At 38.1% G+C, this 20638-nt stretch overlaps 2 protein-coding genes and 1 long non-coding RNA gene across 4 annotated transcripts; all 3 read right to left on the bottom strand.

Moving 5' to 3' along the window:
* On the bottom strand, nucleotides 1–7949 carry LOC115662325 (uncharacterized vacuolar membrane protein YML018C-like). Its single transcript, XM_056318413.1, is given in 8 exon segments — nucleotides 1–12; nucleotides 329–464; nucleotides 1256–1376; nucleotides 1716–1906; nucleotides 2510–2716; nucleotides 4475–4593; nucleotides 5192–5260; nucleotides 7926–7949. Coding segments are annotated over 8 exon segments (879 nt in total).
* A 3785-nt stretch (nucleotides 7950–11734) lies between these two features.
* LOC130140006 (uncharacterized) lies at nucleotides 11735–13069 on the bottom strand. Of its 2 annotated transcripts, XR_008818009.1 has the most exons (4): nucleotides 12969–13069; nucleotides 12606–12883; nucleotides 11997–12494; nucleotides 11735–11932 (listed from the first exon to the last, which is right to left on the bottom strand). It is a non-coding gene; the product is annotated as an uncharacterized LOC130140006 (long non-coding RNA). The 2 variants fall into 2 exon arrangements; XR_008818008.1 differs by lacking the exon at nucleotides 12969–13069 and having other exon boundaries at nucleotides 12606–12957.
* Nucleotides 13070–13977: 908 nt separating this feature from the next.
* Nucleotides 13978–20366, bottom strand: LOC130140056 (peptidyl-prolyl cis-trans isomerase CYP59-like; the record flags this gene model as incomplete). The annotated part of the gene is made up of 6 exons (XM_056318412.1): nucleotides 20197–20366; nucleotides 17562–17736; nucleotides 14895–14986; nucleotides 14706–14805; nucleotides 14156–14278; nucleotides 13978–14058 (listed from the first exon to the last, which is right to left on the bottom strand). Coding segments are annotated over exons 1-6 (741 nt in total), but the record flags the coding sequence as incomplete, so codon positions are not given.
* Between the last annotated feature and the right edge of the window lie 272 nt (nucleotides 20367–20638).

Here is a 20638-nt window from a genome sequence, read left to right as displayed (position 1 = left end):
TCAATGGCCAAACTACAAGATGAAAGAGAGATTCAAGTCTAGAATCAAGAATCTACTATAAATTCTTGAAAAGGAAATTGAATTTGTAAAAAGGAACTAATGAGAAAAAATTCAAAACTAAATGGTTCCTCTTTCGACCTTTAGGATAGAAGATGGCAGGAATGTCTCAAATCAAGGGACCACTATTTGGCTTGCACGAGACTTGCTCATGACTTGCACATGGTTTGCACGAGCCATGAATTCAGGCCATTTTTATTATTGTGCTACTTGTGACAGCATGTCACGGTTTAGTTGCCTGATAACCCTACCACTAAGATTGATTAGTTACCTGAGTTGAACCGAGGGTGTAAATTGCGGAATAATGACGACCATGAATCACCATGTCAGCCAACATCGCAAGTGGTATGGTGAGAGACATCCCTAGTGTAGCCACTATTGATGTTGTCCATACAACACATAATGCCCTACAAAATAGTCAGACACGTGGGTCCATAAAGGTACATACCAGAAATAATCAGAAATAGTCGGAAAGGACACTTCCAACAAAGCCATTGGCAAGAACACATTCATCTATCTTTATAGAATGAGGAATTCTGAGCTTAGGCTCTATCCCTAATGCTGTCAATGGTCAAACTACAAGATGAAAGACAGATTCAAGTCTAGAATCAAGAAGCCACTATAAATTCACGAAAAGGACATTGAACTTTTAAAAAGCAACTAATGAGAAAAAATTCAAGATGACGATATTGCGGAAGTTCTTATTACAATCATCACCCCTCTAAAATGTGGAGCAGAATGTCTTGAAATTTTTTTATATTCTTTCTCTGGAAAAAAAGAGAGGACTGAATGGGTCCTCTTTAGACCTTTAGGATAGAAGATGGCAGGAATTTCTCAAAATCAAGGGACCACTATCAGGTTTGTACGAGATTTGCGCATGGCTTGCACGAGGCTTGAATTCAGGCCATCTTTATTATTGTGCTACTAGTGACGGCGTGTTGTGGTTTAATTGCCTGATAGCCCTACCACTGAGATTGATTAGTCACTTGAGTTGAGCCGAGGATGTAAATTGCGGAATAAGGATGACCATGGATCACCATATCAACCAACATCGCAAGTGGTACGGTGAGAGACATCCCTAGTGTAGCCACTAATGGTGTTGTCCATATAACACATAATGCCCTACAAAATAGTCAGACACGTGGGATCAGGAAATGGCATGTGTGAAATGTCTTATCAAAAAAATAAAGGTACTTACCAAAAATAGTCGGAAATGACACTTCCAACAAAGCCATTGGCAAGAACAACTTCTTCCATCTTTACAGAACGAGGAATTGTGAGCTTAGGCTCTATCCCTAATGCTGTCAATGGCCAAACTACAAGATGAAAGACAGATTCTAGTCTAGAATCAAGAAGCTAAAATAAATTCATGAAAAAGGAACTAAAGAGAAAATATTCAAGATGATGATGTTGCAGAAGTTCTTATTACAATCATCACACTTAAAAAATGTGGAGCAGAATGTCTTGAAATTTTGTTGTTTTCTTTCTCTGGAAAAAAAAAAGCACTAAATGGGTCCTCTTTAGACCTTTACGATAGAAGATGGCAGAAATTTCTCAAAATCAAGGGACCACTATCCGACTTGCACGAGACTTGCACATGGCTTGCACGAGGCTTGAATTTAGGCCATCTTTTATTAAGAGAGAGAGGATCTTATAAAGCCACCATAGAGCTACAAGGATAAACAATCTAGTGTATCCAAACAACTTGTGCACATCAACTCCCTCCCCTACTTCACGAGCAAACTTATTGAGAAGTACCGTAATATTTGATTTAGTTCACTAGTAGGTTGATATAAAATAGAAGGACAATATTGTGAGAGAGAGTATTAAAGAATGTTGGCCCAAAAGGATGCCGATGAATCGAGTGAAAAGGCCTGAAGTGGACGATAATACAGTCGTACTAGTAACACTTGTTCTTGCGAAGGCCACATTTGATAAATATTGCAATCCATACAATATTGTCAATCAGCACCATGCAGTTCCTGCTCTATTGTATGAAGCTTGATCCTGCTCCTACGATTAACACAATAACTACTACAAAATATTGACTTGAATCGGACCACGTTTCGCACGTTGTTTACTTGTCTATCATTATCGTTTTTGATGTGATTATCTCAATTTGTCTACATTGTTTTCATATCTTGATTTGTTTGTTTTCATTTGTCTAATCTGGCTTGCACGCAGCTTGAACACGGCATGCACGTAAGAGGAGTGTTGAAAGATTCTCATATAGCTTGATAATGAGTTTTTTAATACTCTTTGTACTCACGTGGTCTCTCTAAAAGCTAGTTTACTGAAGAAAAGGGAGGGAAACACCCAAAGAATGGCACCGCAAACTTTGCAAGTCAGCTACATTTCATTATACATGATTAAAGTATGATACTAAAGTACCAAACTTTAATCCACATATATATGGAAGTATGAACAACAGCATCACTAAGAAACTTATAAAGAAGTGTTAAATTTGAAATCGTTAGCTGCCCAAGTTTTCTCGACAGTTGTCATGGCAACACGGATCATGATGAAGACTGCAACAACTTTTGATACATTTAAGGAATCTTGGCCCAAAAGGACGCGGATGAACAGAGTGAAAAGGCCTAAAGTGGACGATAGTACAATCGTACTAGCAACAAGTTTTTTTGATGAGGGAAAAAACCAACTGAATAATATTTAACGACAAACTACCTGAATATTAATCATGTGTCCAAGCAACACGATGAGTACCTCCTTTGCAGGTAAAATAGTATCAAAAGAACCATCTGGATAGTATCCGAATTAGAATGTTTTCTACGTATCGACACCTATAAAGAAAATTTATCGATGGCTGTGGGATCGGTATCGACAAGTAGCTGAGGAGTGCTTGATGAAGCTCATCGATAAAACGAGCGAAGACTTGTTCATTCCAAATTTGGCTAAGTGTTAGAAGCAAAGAGGGAACATGAAGACAAGAATAACAACTGAAAGCAAAGATACCGAGAGGCGTTTGAGTAGCCCAGTAGCCTTGGAAGTTGCAACTGGTTATGGATGAGATCGGTGTATGGATAAAGGGGTTGGAATCTCAGGAGCGCAATTACAACCGTACTTGGCATAATAACTGCTAATGAGTAGTTATAATTAACGTTTATATATATGGCATCATGTGATTATGTGAGAGATCCATCATCTGGCATTAAAAACATATATTCGCAATGTACTTTTCTCAATTTATTAATAATATTGTCTCTTCAATTTCCATTATTGCATGGTCTTTTACTTGGAAAAAGTACCAAAAAAGTCCTAAACCTATTGCATTGGTATCAATTTAGTCCTAAACTTTTCAATTGAATCAATTTAGTCTCAAACATTTTCACAATGGTATAAATTTAGTCCATCCGGCTAATTTAGACAGAAAATCACTAATGTGGATGTCGGCATCCACGTGGACATTTTTTTATATTATTTTTAAATAATTTTTGAATTTTTTTCTTTTTTAATAGTTTTTTTCTTTTTTTTTCCTTTCCCCTTTCTTTTTGCTGGTGGCGATTGCCAGCTTCTTTCCCTTTTCTTTTTTCTAGTTGGGCGAGGGCGAGCTCTGGTGAGGCCGACCCTTGCCCAGGCCAAGGCGGCCTCACTGTGCCTCGCCTGGGTGAGGGTTGGCCTCACCCGGCCTCGCGTGGTAGAGGGCGAGGCTTGGTGAGGCTCACCTTGGCCTGGGCGAGGGTCGGCCTCCTCAACGCGAGACCAACCCTCGCCCAAGCCATGGCGAGGCTTGTCGTTGCCCAGGCGAGGCTTGTCATTGCCCAAGCAAGGGTTGGTCTTGCCAGATCTAGCGAGGGGTGCCTCACTGGAGCTCACCCTCGCCCTCACCCAAGCGAGGCTAGCCCTCGCTGACCATGGCCTATGGCTGATGGTCAACAACTGGCCACCGACATCAATAAAAAGAAAAGGGAAAGAAAAAGGAAAGGAAAAAAAAAGAAAAAAATCAAAAAATTATTTTAAAAAACTAAAAAAATATGAAAATATTATTAACAATGTCCATGTCCGAGTCACCGATTTCCGGCCTAAATTGGCTAGATGGATTAAATTGGTACCAATATGAAAATGTTTAGGACTAAATTAGTTAAAGTGAAAAGTTTAGGACTGAGTTGATACCAATGCAATGGATTTAGTACTCTTTTTGGTACTTTTCCCTCTTGTACCTTTAAAGTCATTTTTTATCTTTGTTGCAACACCGATCGAATTCCTATCTGAATTACCATTGAAACTATTTCAACAAAACCAAAAATCAACTTTTTGGTGAAAGGTTTTTCACTATTTGGGTTGGCACCCATTTTTGGTGAAACACTTTCGTATCAACACATTGTCTTGCCGGGAAATAAATAGTTAGCATCACAAAGCTACAAAAGACGAGTGCATAATCAACATGTACAAAACTCACCATAATAAGGAGTAGGTTCTGCAAGCTAGCAATTCCTTGTAGGTTGAGTTCCTGTAATCCACGAGTTCATTGTTTAATTTTGGGAGAAATCTACAACCTTTTAGATAGTTAGCAAGGTCCTGCAGAAACAAAAGGCAATTCACACCATACTTAATTGAAAGAACATTCAGACTTTGTGACACAATGGCAAGTGAAATGAGGTTTTGCATTGAGAAAAATCACTAGCAAATCAAACACATGAAGCTAAAAATAGGGAATCACGAACATATGCAGAGGTCCTATATTATAAGAAGAGTATTGTGTGCCACTTATATTGGGATAATTATACAAATTTTCACTGGATATTATAGAAAGATGTACAAAATTAGGACCATGAAGAGATTATAAACAAAAAATCATCCTATCTAAACATTTTTCTCTCTTAACGCGGAATCATACTCAAAGTGGGAATCTTCACATGACCAGCGGGTGCCAAGTACTCCTGTGATTGTAGAAAGGTTCCCGAACAAAACAAGAAGATGATGTTATACAGTGAAGTATGAAAGAAGAGAGACAATTAGTTTGGCAAAATATTTCTACGGTGGACGTGTAAACAAGCTAGTAATTGATGATGCAGAAAAAGTAACCTGGATAAGACTTTGAGCAAGATTATCCTCGGGTATCGATATAGCAAAACGGTAATGTATATCACAAAATGACTAGGAAGCCAAGCCAAACCTGGACATTGTCAGAGTACACCCCTAGGAGCTCGATCATATAATCCTCGAGAAGGCAGAAGATACCAGACTGTAAAAGAAGGCAAAAAATTAAAATAAGCAAACTTCAACCTCCCAGTGACCTCAACCAAGGGAACATTAAAGAATGGTATATCCTAATGCCAGATCAATCTAAAAACCATGGTAGAAAGAAATGCGTGTCAGAGCTTACCCAAAGAGAAACATCCTGTGTCCTAAATTAGGAGATCAATGATATTTGGAAATAAATATAGAAAAGACTTGAAAAGACAATTTCTTCTCGTTTTTGCCGTATACAATTATACTGGACAGAACTACTCTCAATTAGCCAATCAGATTATCTCTTCATCCTATATAGTCTTCCGCATTTCGTGAAAGCATACTTAACTTTCTCGCTTACAATATCACAAACATAACAAGCTACCTTTTCTTTGCTAAAACTTGGCAAATAGGTTGGATCAATCGGGAAAGGAATGAAGTACTCACTCCACAAAACAGTATAGACACAATTCGAGCGTGGATAACTGCTAGTGATATGAAGTTCTTCACCTATTCCATGAACAGAGAAACAAGCCTGCTCTGTTACAACAGTTAACGGAAGCACTCTGGAGAAGTAATTTAGCTTCCTAATGAATTGATCAATTATTTTGACCAAAAAAAAATTCATCAATTATATTAGGTGACATCACGTGGTTTCATGTCTGCAGTGTAGGAAAATATTTGCTGCGAGATATCCGACTACAAAAGAAGGGAAAAAGACAGACGTACCAACTTCCATCCAAAGTTCTCCATTTTCTGGTGGTCAAGATCGTGATTGTAGTCATTAGGAAATTCAAGTGTACCATTAATGAAAATTTATTGCAAACTTACTAGAGCTTTTCCATTATATAAATTGAGGATTCGGAGTGTTTAGGAAAATGAATATGTTTTTTGTTTCGCGAAGCAGAAAATCTGATGGCAAATAGGAGAATACTGCATCAGTTCAAAACGCAATATTTTATATAAAACATGGTCAGCGTTTGATTAGGTCTAGGGGCTTTCAATGGACCCAATTGAAAAACAACGTTTTAAACTTCATCTTTTGTAACAGGTTGGTGTAGGAAATTTTGCTGGTCCACTGAAGATAGCGACCAGTGCTCCGTTACCTCGGCTTGGTTTGTCTTTAAGAGAAGGAAGATAAGTCTGCACACTTTCTCTCCGAAGGGTGATTTGACTTGGAAACATCTAAGGACTTCTTAAAATGGTAATCTTCCCTGATTTGGATTCAACTCCACCATGCAGAACAATATCCAAGTTGGTAATTTGAGAGTGAGATGCAACATGCAAGTTAGATCCAGAAGTAACAGGAAGTGTAGGTAGAATCAGGAGAGGTTCTAACTCTGCATTTTTTGTAGGGAGGCTCAAAGGAAGCCCAGCTTATTATCTTGGCTCGAGCGAGGCTCAGCCGTAGTTCAGAGGCCCAAGGAGATGAATATGGGCCCAAAGCTTTTGCTTTTCCATCTTTTTAGCGGAGACGGTATGATGTGTGAAAGTAGCATGTTGCATATGTAAGGACGGCCATGCACGATGGTTTCTTGCTGTGCAGTAGGTATGCCTCGTGATTACTATCATTAGCTTTGGGATGAGCAATCCTTTTCTGATAATGTAACACGATTTCTTTGTTGAACGGTTTGCCCAAAAAGCATGTAGGTCGAGAGATAGATGGAGAGGAGTGATCAGGCAAAAAAGCTAGCTCTCAATGCTAAACACAAATCATGCCCGGAGTAAATAATCTGGCGTGGGATATAGATGGAGCAGTTCCTGATTGTCTTGAATACGTTTGAACATATACACATACATAAACGTAGATTCTATACCAATCTGATTGCTCAAATCGATCATATCCTCATTCACAAAACTATAATGAACAGGCAGAGATTTTTGGAACCCTAATAGACATAAATGTGTTTGGTGCACATGCGCTTATCCAAAAAGGGATAGACATGAAGAAAACAACAGTTACAAACATCTTGCACATAGTGTTATGAATTCTGATACCAATCCTTCAAAATTATCGACACATGACTAAAACAACTTTTTGGAGTCCTCTAATTCAACGGCATTGTACAATGGCATGTGGTAAGTTTTTGTTTCATAGAGGATCTAATGGAGACGTTAATTGCGATGACAAATATACATTGAAACTTGTGAATCATCGTGTTTTCTTTTAAATGTGAATTTCACAATTTCTTAAAACATGATTGACTTGATTTCTTGGAATGGGTTCAAATAATATGATCCCATGGACTAAGCTATCTTTTTTCTCAACAAATGAATCTACCTTGCTTATTTTCCCCATTTCTGGTAGTCTAGAGCATAAATTTGTTCACTGCCGATTGATTTGAGGCTTCTTAAAGGGAGTGAAGTGAACCAACCCCGGGTCCTTTGCTTGTGAGTGAGTCCTTCATGTGCGATGTCATCTCTCTGTCTTTTTACCTTTTTTGCTCTCACTTTATTCATCTCACTTTCCGACACATTACACAGTACAATAGTATACAATACACCATTAATTGTCTATCTTTGGATGACAATGGTTGATGAAGTAAACTAGTTGGATAATGCTCGTTGAATGTTTGATTAGTTAGAATTACCCCACCTTGATGGCACTATCCTTGAAGGTTTTTTAGAATATTCACCTAGCCCAAGAACCATCGGAGACGGTACTCATCGCTGCGTACCATGTTCCAGGAAGTAGCATCCATCGTGGGTAATGGTTTTGATATATGATAAAAAAAAGTGGAAGACCCGATTGGACAAAAGTCAGAAAGTCAAAATAAAATAAGAAGCCTCCCAAAGGGGAAGACCAGATGGGACAAAAGTCAACAGGTCAAAGTAAAAAAATGAGAAGCCTCCCAAGTGGAACACCGGTAGGCACAGAAGTCGAAATACAATAAGAATCTGCTGGGGAGACGTGCCCGTTTGATTCTTTTGTTTTTGCTGTTTTTTAGTAGTCCATCTTCCGTTCAGCAAGATTCGCCCGCTTTCTTATTATATTTGCGTGCGGGAGAACAGCAAATTCAAAGAGACAGACCAATGTGATTTTACGGGAACTATTCTTAAACCTCATATTTTCACATTTTATCTAAGTCATTAACAGTTCATTCATATTTTCACAGGTGATGGCTAGCCGCCAGCCATGACTAGGCAGGCTAACCTCGCTTGGGCGAGGTTCACTGTTGCCGTCATAGGTGAGCCCTAGAGAGGGCTCCCCTCCCTAGATATGATGAAAGTTGGCCTCGCTAGATCCGGTGTGAAGATCCCTCGTTGGGGCTCGCCTTTACCAAGGCGAGGCCCCCAGATATTGCAAGGGAAAACCTCGCAGGGGCTCACCCTTAGCCTATCGGACCTCATTTATGGTGGGCGACGGCGACCCTCACCCAAGCGTGGCCAGCTTGCCCGCCCGACCATCGCCTATGGCAAAATGAAGAAGAAAGGAAAAAAAAATAAAGAAAAAGGGGAAAAAATCAAAAAAATTATTAAAAATTATCCACGTCAGCATCAGACGTGTCATGTAGCCGGTATTCACATCAGCGAAGATGTACCCAATTGACAAAATTGAAAGGTTTATAACTAAATCGGTAAAAGTGAAATAGGTTTAGGATTTTGTGAATAATTTTTCTCTTCTTGTCTCGATGACACCGCCCTTGAAGGTTCCTTAGAATATTCCTTGGCTGGAGAACTAACGAAGATGGCTCTCATTGCTACCAACCCATAAGGGGAAGGCGTATAAGTTTATAGTTTTTTTTTTTTTGGTAAGGTAATATAAGTTTATAGTTACCATGTTCTAGAAACTAGAAAGCATCTTCCGAGTAGAATGGTTTTGATTTTGATGAAAAGTGGAAGAGAAGATGGTTCAGAACTCATAATAAACAAAGAAGTTGCGGGGAAGACCGGGCAGTTGAGTCTTTCTTTTATGATAATTCAAGTGTCAAAATAAAGAAAAAAAAAGCAGCTGAGATAAGCCTAAGCTATTGATTTTATTTGAACGATTGATGGATCATTCGTATATATATAATAATCTCCCGTTCGACGCTCTTAAGAAGTTTAAAGAAATTTCGTCCCCAACATCTTTCCTTTAGCCTAGTAATCTTGAAAGCTCAAAGAAATTTCTCCTAATTGAAATCATTGCTTAATGATTATTGTCACTGCTATGTTATTTTTAAAGTAATATTTCTTTCCGTTTATACAATTTAATGATCACTAAAAAACAAGTTGGTTTTAGCGATGAATTTTGCCACGAAAAATTTGGCAAAATTCATCGCTAAACGAATTTGCGACTGAAAAAAATTCGTCGCTAATAGGCTGTCGCAAAATTTTGCGACGGAAAATTTCAATTTTTGTCGTTAATTTGCGACAAAAAAAAATTCGTCGCTAATTATTCGTGGCAAAATTCGTGGCTAATTTGCGACGAAAAAAAATTCGTCGCTAATTATTCGTGGCTAATTTGCCACGAACTATATTCGTGGCAAAATTTGTCGCTAATTTGCCACGAACTGTATTCGTGGCAAAATTTGTCGCTAATTATTTATGGCAAAATTCATTCCTAAATATTCGTGGCAAAATTCGTCGCTAATTTGCCACGAACTGTATTCGTGGCAAAATTCGTCGCTATTTTTTTCAATTTTTTTTTTGTTGGTCGCAAAATTGCGACGAAATCTTTTCGTGGCAAAAATTGTTGCTAATTATTTGTGGCAAAATTTATCGCTAATTTGCGACGAACAAATTTTGTGGCAAAATTCGTGGCTAATTTGCCACAAAATTTTTTTTGTCGGTTTTTTGCGACGAACTTATTCGTGGCAAAATTCGTGGGTAATTTGCGACGAACACATTTCGTGGCTAATTTGCCACCAAATTTTTTTTTTGTCAGTATTTAGCAACGAACTTATTCATGGCAAAATTCGTCACTAATTTGCCACGAAAAATTTTGACTTTTGCCACGAACATTGTTCCGAAACGAATTTGGCGACGAATTTTAATGAATAATTTAGCGACGAGGTCTGCGACGAATGTTGTTTAGGGACGATTTCGATTTGAAATCTAATTAACAGAAATTATAGAATTTATATTTAACATTGATAGAATCACAGTCAAGACAAGAACAAACACAAAAAAGAAAGAAATGGAACAAAGCACTAAATTTGTATGAAAAATCCTTGAGAGGATCCAACAAATTCAACTGCTTCAAATCTAGTTCGCTCTCTTGTTGCAACTGTTGATTTTGCCAAGAAGTTCTTTCACGTAGTCACGTAGTCTATAGTGTCTCCAAGAATCGAAGTCCTGTCCATCTGCAGTGCAAACATCACAATATCAAACTCCTAACCCCTCTTAATTTTTTCACATCTATTCAACAGCAGAAAAAGAGGTGTTCAAAAAAGAATATATTAGGCTATGCTCACACAAAAGACCAATTCCAGAGGGCATGTATGCAAACCGAACGCTTATTGTCATGTAGCATAAAAAATGATATAAGTACCTCTTGCATTAACTTAGTGAACCCAAGGCACAATTCTCTGCGAACTGACTCGTCAAATATCTAAGCCAAAGTGATATCTTGTAAAGCCACCAAAAGTGGTCTCTAACATGTCAAGTCCTGCCTAGTTTGCAAAGACGAAAATTGGAATAGATTGCCAAACCAAAAGGATGACTGTCATTAATCATTCCTAATTACATACATGGCAAAATTCACTTTTAACAATTTCGAGTAATACAAATAACAGATAACAACACAATATGGCATCATGATCATTCCAAAGATTCTTCAAAGAATCAGTGCCAAGTAATTCAGATCCCAGCAACTTTGTTCCTAGAATGCACGTGCGTGCGTGAACAAGGGAGAGAGATAGCCGAGCATCAGCTTGATTAGTCCATTGTCTCTCGTGTACATATGCAAAAATAGTTGTTGAACTTATAACAGTTGTTGAACTTTTAACAGAATCGATACATGTGCATTGAACAAATGCAACAACTAATAACTTGTCCTATAAATAAATAGATAATGCTGAAGCAAGATTACCCTCGAGTTTGGAAATTTTAACTAGCAAGGATCATCATCATCATCAGCATCATCATTAGCACCATCATCAGCAATGTCATTATCATTGTGTCGCTCATCATTGTGTCCATCACCTATTGGATTAGTAGGAGGTACAGGAGGAACGTCATCGTGATCGAGGTTGAGGTGTCACATGATCAATTGTAAATGTTGTTTCACTCCTCTTATTTCTTCGTCATTCTATGCAAGTAAATGTTTCAGTTGGTTCAATTCTTGGGTCATTTGCTCCTCGTGTTGTGTCCTCCTTAAAAAAGCCGAATTGAAGGATGAAGTTGTAGCAGCCGACGTTGTGTATATCCTTAACAAGGATCCCATCCCAAATATTTGACCTCTTCTCATTCCACCAGATGCCTCCACTCATAATGCCATACTGTCAACCGATGACTCGGACGCAGCAACACCATCACCATCACCATCACCATCACCACTAGCAGCAGTGCTCATTACAAGTTCATCATATTTGTCCTACATTAATAATATAGATAAAAAAAAAACTTCATATATATAAATATAAAATATAACCTTACATACCTTAATAGCTTTTGCTCGATTGCCAGTCCATGTCTTATCTTTTTTCTGAAATGTGCATTCAAATGTAGCTATAAATATCGGTTCCGTCCCCAATTCATCTGCCTACAAAATATAAACATAAATGAGTAATCATTGAATTAACTTACAACATGTTTAACAAACTTACCATTCTTTTTCTACGCTCCCCGATGTTGATAGAGCCCCCAGCATATATGGCAGACCCTTCACTAGAACTAGAAGCTCGATTCTTCTTATTTATTTCACTGATTTGCTTATGCTTTTCGGTGTCTCAAGTTCTCTTAATTTCTGCCCAATTGTCAGCTGTAATAAAATCCGGCTTTTCTTGACTTTTCTTTGCTCTATTCATCACATTTCGCATGTGATCACTGGCTTTTTTCTTAAAAATTCTTCTAACTTCTTTCTCTTCCGCTTCATCTCACCTGAACTTCTGCTGTAAGCAATCAATAGAAAAACGATTGTACACTCAGTATGCTAAATCGAACTTAGTTTGTGCGAAAATAGAAGGACAAAACTTATCTTGAACTCATTCCACCACAGTTCCTTTACTTCTTTTGGAGCGGTGGTCCAACTACTATACTGCCCCATCCAACAGTTATTGATTGTTTTATTAAGTTTCCTCACAACATACGTAGCATCCGTGAATCTGCAAACAGGTTATAACGATGTCAACATACGTAACATTCGTGAAGCATATGGATAATTCAATTGACATCGATAATAATTTACATATACTTAAAAAAAATGAAGTACTTACGAATATCCAAATGGGGATATCATGAATCGGCTATCTTCTTCATCATTCGAGTGTTGCATTGAAGAAGAAGGTAGAACCGAAGGCGATGGAACTGAAGTAGATTCAGTTTGCATTTGAGGGTCGGAGGAAGGGCCAATGTGTCCATCAGCATGTACTGGTTGAGGGTTAGATGAAAGGGCAGGGGAAGAGGAAAGGGACGGGGACGAGGACGAGGAAGGGGAAGGGCCTGGTCTTCTTTGTGAAGCTACACCACGACGCATGTGACCTCCACGTTTATACTAACAAGTTGGAAGGTTAGACAAATATGTTAAAAAATATGAATATGTATTAGGGACACATAATGATGTACGTCGTGAAGCTTACCATTTTGTTTTTGAGAGCAAGAGATAAACTTAGCCCCTAATAAAAAGCAAGCAATTCGGAAATATATACGAGCTTAATTTCTGGTCGTACAACAGTAAAATAGGGATAACAACAGCAATAATAAGCAGTATTCCAGAAAAACATATGCTGCTTGGTCGGTGGCAGCAAACAGCCCAATATTCATCAAAAGAAAATTAACTTCCAGCCACTAAAGTTGCAGCAATAAGAGCTAAACAACACTACTTGTTGCAAAAGCTTCCCAACTACCAGTTTACACTCGAAGGTGCTCAAGTGTGACGATTGGAGGACAGGCAAACAAAAGGATTGGTTGAACACATAAGGATTTAATCTTGCCTGAAGTCTAGTTTTAATGGTGTCAATTGGGTAAAGTGCTGCTTCAACAACAACACCAGCCGTACCTCCAGCAACAACGCCCTCTGCAGAGTCAATGAAACACAGTCAGAAAATCAAAGAAAACTCTTCTTTCATTCTGTGAGATATACTAGCGATTAGTTTGTCGTTCCTTAAAAGGAATAACGTCAAATTTTTACCAGCAAATTTACACAAGAGGAAAATGTCTTTCTAAGGTCAAGAAGAACACACAGAGAGTGTGATGTCCCAAAAGAAGGGGAAGTGCATATAAGAAGGGAGAAAAATTGATCAAAATGACTGCAAAAGAGTCCTGCTTTACCATTTATGATGCTACAGTTGAAGGAAGTAATGAGAGAAAATGAATCAAAAACATTTCGTCAAACAAATTTTCGCGTACCCAATACAAAACCAACATTTTCACTTATAATTTAGCGAAGAATTCAAGATGCACCAAAAAAATATCGACAAATTATACATTCACCACCAGCTTTGATATCAATGCCCCGCCCAGAACTAAACACCTTGAACTCAAGGTCTAGCAAGAGAACATACCATACACTATTCGCCAAAAATCAAAAGGCCGGCCTTCCCTGACACCAACTTGCAGAGACTTCCCTACTAGGCAATTAGCAAAACTCACTTCGGTGACTGGATTCAGTTTACAAACAAAGAGCACATTATCTGGAGGCTTTATCTCAGCATCAGGAATATCCCCAATCTGCAATGTAGATGAGACAGATGAGGATTCTTTGTGAAGAAGATGAAGAGAACATCTTGATACAGAAGCATGAGAAAAACATCTCAGATTTACTTACACTCTCAAGCACAACTGCACTAGAGCATGCTTCCTTAACACGAATTGCCTCCTCAAGCTGAGCCGGGCCTAGTTGCTCATCCAAAGGTACCCAATCATCTTCAAGTCGCACTTCATCAACCACCTGCTTCCGACATGCATAAACAAACCATATGCTGTGAAACAAACATGAATCATTCTAGATAAACTTCTAGGAAGGGAAAAGAAAGGGCAGAGGAGACACATTAATTTCATGCCAGCGTTTCTTTGAGGAAACTTAGAACTAAAAAACACAATTGATTTACCTTACTTCTAGCTATCATAGAGAGAAGCCACTCCTTGCATTTTATCATATATTTACTCTTTAAGTATGAATTTTGGCAGCATATTCAGAGCATTCTTGTCCAACTTCAATCTCTATCAATGCGATTAAAGAGATGCCAATTTTACAAAGAAGGTGGTGGCAATACATATACTAATGTATTACTCGAGCATTTAAAATGACAGAGAGTATTTGCGATCATATTTTCTTCGGAGGCTAACTGATAATAAAATCTTTAAGCAGTCAATACCTCATCTTTCGGCTTTCCTTCGAAGGAAGCATCAGGAATCAACTCAGCTAGCTGGGGAGGGTCATCAAAAGGATCATCCAGTATATATGTGTGCCTGATCCTGCTCAAAACAAAAGGAACCATACTGCAAATAAACAAAAGAGTGACACGTAGTAATTCAATGAGCAAGAGAGTGGAATGAGAACGAACCTGATGATTTTATAGGGTCTCCCCTTTTCATCTACATAGGCTTCATTAATCTTAGTCAATGTCTCAACTCCTTCTGCAACTTCACCAAACACCTAACAATGATGAATAATTTGTTGAATACCAAGCGCAAAATGATCAATGATGCTGAAAGCCAAAATAGGCAACTCAACAAATAGGAAGCTTATTATGCAGATACGATATCACTTATATGCTATTCCAGTTTTCTTTTTTTATATTTACAATTTTTTTTCACTAAAATGAAGAAATCAATCTAAAATCGATAAGCAACAACTAAGCACACTTACAGCACACCAAAATAAACATCAATAGAACAAAGTCCCCAGCCATATACACCATTCCACGTTTATAACCACATATAAATGCCCAGAATGCACAAAAGTAGTGGGTACATTCAATCATGAAATGACTTGACAAGACTTCCCTACATGTATTCAATAGAATTGATTGAACCAATCGGTAGAGACTCCAGGATGAACTAGATTCCAAATGAGTGTTTACTAACTGAAATTGCACGTGTCTATAGTCCATGAAGATGTAATAAAAAAGACACTTCCAGGTGATAAAGAAGCCTGATCAAAATTTTAGTTGCTGCAAAACCCAGTCTAACTGCTGCTCCACTTAATTCCAACTATTCTAGTAATTTGTCTTAATGTCCAAATGAGGAGTTCGAGGAGAACATGGTCCCCGAAGAGGAAAGCTAGGGAAAAGTTAACCCTAAAATTTCCATTTGGAACACTGCAATTTGTAAACAAACCTCACAGACTTGCATTACATAGTTCGCAAGAAATCAAAGGAGCATAATAAATATTTTATTAAAATTTTGTAGGAAACATATTAAAACGAATTCAATCAACTCAACACAACAAAAATCTGTTACAGCACAATGAGTCAACGAAATTACCATCTTCGTATCACATGGACTCTTTGTTTTGCACTTAGCTCATCAGGTTCAGATCAACCATCTTCTCTTTCCATTATCAATGCATAACTAGGTCTACCATTCCTTTCTTTACTGGGCAATTGGTCTACCATTGTTTATCTTAGTCCGACATAAGCCCAATCCTTCTCACCAGCACATATACAAGACAGCTCCATGAACGACTAAGGGCGAATTCGAGAAACTCAAAAAACAGCTTCAGACTTGCAAAATCCTTTGAATGAAAGTCTTGATGTTTGAACATATTATTTTAGAACCCTTTGAGCCCAAAACCTTCCTTTTCACAGCATAATGACAAAGGCAGCTAATTACCTGCTTTCTATTAAAAGAATTTGGGAGTCCAACATTATCCTAAATGGTCCTAAGCTTCTCCAATTTGTCTACCACAATATATCCTTAATGCAGCCAACTGAAAGTCTCCACATCTACTTTATTTCTAATCATGTTTCTCACTCCTCTAGCCAAAGCAATACAACATTCTTCTTGCCTAACCTTAATTGGTCACATTTCACATACTACAACCGGCCTCACTATAGTCCTCTAAGTAAAATACTGATTGTTTTGGGTCCTAAAACATGTCAATTACCAGCTGCGATTTCCAATCGAAAGATCTTTCTACATAGCTACCTACTGAAGTTTGTGCATCCTTATTTATACCTCTTAGAAGTGACCATATTTGGAGAAGCATTATGGAGCAAGTAGAGAAGACCAAGATAATAACTTAGGCTCCATAAAGAACATGAACGACTAAATTCAAGCAGTACGATCAACAGTGGAAAAAAAAAAAGCCATCTTATCACCCCCCATCTTAAACAAGATAAAAACTATATATCTGCAATTTTGCGACTAAAACGATTAAAGGCATAGCATAAAACCATTCTAATATCTCTCCGCCCCACATGTTACAACAAATCGCGGTTCGCCCCACCTGTTACAACAAACCTACATGACATTCGTCATCACATTATAGCCTATTTTTTATTGGTTTCAATATTCAAACCTAGATATAAATAAAATAATAATGAAACGACTCCGAAACGGCACAAAAAACTAAAATCGAACTGAAATCACTGTTCATCCAGAATTGTTTTTTTCTCAAAAACCCATGTAAATGACTCCGAAACGCCAAAAAAAGACTTGCGTCACGGCCAAAGGCGGTGATTTTGGATCAGCAGGCCGTTTCCACTTGACCGATCAAATTTCAGCTCATTCCGACCACATTTCACCTCATTCCGACCAAGTTTCAAACGAATTTCAACCAAATTTCAACCCAAATCCGACCAAATTTCAGCTTATTCCGACCAAATTTCAACATAAATCTGACCAAATTTCAGCTCGTTTCCACTCGGTGAACAGAATAAATTCGCCGGAAATTCCATTTACGGCTAACAGTCAACCATTCTATTTCGCCCACAAACAGAACCATTCTATTTCGTGGGCGAAACAGAACCATTCTGTTTCGCCCACGAACAGAATCAAATTCGTGGCCGAAACAGAACCAAAACCAGCAAGCAAGCAGAATCAAAACAGAACCAAAACAAAATCAAATCTGTTTCGCCCAACGTCCAACAGAAGCAAAAACAGCAGACCCAAAACCAGCAAGCAGACCCAAGCTAAGTCGTCCAATAGAAGCAAAAACAGCAGACCCAACACAAACAACAGAAGCAGAAGTAGAAGCAAACTTCCACAAAAAAATTTAGAGAACGTACCTCTAAAACTCTCAGACGACGATTCTCGCGCTGGATGTCCTTGTGCTTCCCAGCATCCGCTGCCGAAGAACGCCGAGAATCGCGCCGAAGAACGCCGAAGGTCGCTGAGAATTGTTTGATCGAGAGAGACAAAGACAGAGACAAAGAAGAGGGAGAAGAGGAAGAGAAGAAAACCCTAAATTGTTCGAAGAGAAGAAAACCGTAATACTAGTTCTACCCGCAAATGAAGATGACACCGTTTTGCGAATTTTCGCCAAAATTAGCCACGGATTAAAATGCGTGGCTAATATCGTGGCAAATTAGCCACGGATTCAAATTCGTGGCTAATTCCGTCGCACATTAACCACGAATTTTAATCCGTGGCTAATTTGCCACAATATTAGCCACGAATTTTAATTTTGTCGAAGCAAATTCGAATCGAAATATAAAATTGTCGCGGCAAACCCTAATATTTTTTCCGTGGCTACCACGGATTTAGCCACGAATTTCATTTCTACTAGCCTATTTTTCAAATTCGTGGCTAAATCCGTGGCAAATTTGCCACAGATTTAGCCACGAATTTCATTTCTACTAGCCTATTTTTCAAATTCGTGGCTAAATCCGTGGCAAAATTAGCCACGGATTTAGCCACGAATTTGAAAAAAAATGCCCACACACGCCAGTCCTCATTTTTTTTCTAATTCGTGGCTAAATCCGTGGCTAATTAGCCACAAATTTGAAAAAAAATGCCCACACATGCCTAATTCATTTTTTTTTCAAATTCGTTGCTAAATCCGTGGCAAATTTGCCACAGATTTAGCCACGAATTTCATTTCTACTAGCCCACACACGCCTAATTCATTTTTTTCTCGACAATAACGTTTCAGTAACAATAATAGCAATAATAATAATCAACAACAACAACAATAATAATTATAATTATAATAATAACAATAATAATAATAACAACAATACTAATAATTACGATAACAACAATAATAATAAATATGACAACAACAATAAACTCTTGTCATAATAATAATAATAATAATTACGACATAATTAGTAAAAAGTCTCAAAAATCTAAATCTTCATCTTCACCTTCGTCTTCATCTTGATCTTCATCTTCTTCATGAGCATCATCGTCGTCGTCATCATCCTCTATCTCAAAATCAAATTTTGCAACACCTTCTAAATTTGATTCGTGAATTTCAGTTAGATTTACTTCTATCATTGCTCTACATGGATCTCGTAGAATTGGAATGTTATATTCTTCAGTTTGAACCGTGTTACAAACTTTCTCTTGTTGATATGTTGTATCCTTCCGGTATTTCTCGATTTTTCTTCGTGCTTTGATTTTACATACAGCCCACCAATCAGCTTTGTCACGTTTCAAACTAGGATATGATGCATAATATACTTGAATTGCTTGTTGTGCCAACACAAATGGTTCATATTTCATATACCTTTTCTTATGATTTATTTCAACCAAATTAAACTTCGTATGCACCTTCATTCCTTTGACAGGGTCGAATCACATGCACTTAAATAACACAACCCGCATTAATGGTCTGGGGTACTCTATCTCCATGATTTCATCCAACATGCCATAAAAATAATCTTTTAAACTGCCACCGTTGGATGACCGAATACACACATCACTATTCATTGTAACTTTTCCCATTCCATATTCTTGAGTGTGAAAATTATACCTGTTTATGAAATATGCTATCCAAGTTCGTACTCTTGATTTTGGACCCCATGACATCCTTGCACTTCAACTTGATCATGATTACTGTGAACTTAAGGTCACACACGCAAAGTCAATAATATATATTTAAATGATGTATAAAATATTAATAACTTGGTTTTGGTCTATAGGCAACTTACATATGTTTTGAACCATGCTGCAAATTGTTCATCGCACAAACGGTCAAACTCATTTGGTGGTAGTTTATACATTGAAGTTTGAAAAATCCTATTTACAATTTACATTTATATATTAGTAAATATTTGACACGCAATACATATATTTGCAAATATACACTTACTCGAAGTATGGCTCCACTTCTGGACAGTTCAGTAAAATATATGTATGGGCTGCCAGCCGTTCATCGCCTGTTGTTGACACCTAAATTTTGGCACATCATTTAGTGATTAATTGCATAGAAAATTAGGGATTAAATTTTAACCTCTAAACAAAAATATCAAAATCGCATAGCATATAGTTTAGGATCATATAGTTTAGTTGCATTCCGCATTGGATCAGCGGTGGCGAGAAAGCTGAAAATTCATCGCGCAAACCGAGCTCGAGCACTCGTCTCACTCAAGGGATTGTGGGCCAAAATTCACAAGTCTAAAAGGCTTTGGTTGTTTTAATTTGAGCTTAAATCAGCCCGAATTAATTTAGCCCATTTGGAATTAAAATAAAATTAAATGATAAAGCCTAAGTCTAAGCCCATTAGGACTAAGAAGCCCGGTTAATTAACCTAGGATTGCGATATAAATATGTCGTCATACGTCATAATCAAAGGTGGACTCTCATAATTTTCAGAACACAATTCCTAAGAGCATGAGAGAGAGTTAGAGCGAAAAGAGAGAGAAGGAGCTTGGCTTGATCCTCCACGGCCAAGCCCCCATCCTTTCGTGGCCAGACCTGTGGTCGCACCACCGACAACGACGTTGAACCAGCCCTCTGACGACGAAGCCACCAAGCATCGTTTGCTGCTCCGAGTTCAGCGACCACGACGTCATTATTTTTCTTCTCTTGCCAACGCGAGGACCACGAAGATCCAGCAATCGCCCGACGTCCCTACACAACCGCATCGGTTTTGCCACCGAGCTGTCTTCCCCGCGTGGACTCCTGCAAGACCAGTTTTTCTTTAGGCGATTCACTTGAATTTTTGTTGCAGGTTCTTCGCTTGATACACGCGGAGGGATAGAGGACAGACAAGTGGAAATTTTAATTGTGGGGCTTGGGAAGTCAAAGTCGATAATCAAAGAAGACTGTCACAAGACTAGCCAAATTCGGTCGGAAGTTGAGGGGTTAAACTAAGAGACCAAAGAAAATTTTCTTTGGGGATCACTCGGTGGATTTT

Source organism: Syzygium oleosum, unplaced genomic scaffold (genome assembly GCF_021117445.2).
Source record: "Syzygium oleosum isolate NSW1041296 unplaced genomic scaffold, Sole_v2.1 Sole_v2.15, whole genome shotgun sequence".
Lineage (NCBI taxonomy): Eukaryota > Viridiplantae > Streptophyta > Magnoliopsida > Myrtales > Myrtaceae > Syzygium > Syzygium oleosum.
This window is presented reverse-complemented; position numbering and strand designations above follow the sequence as displayed.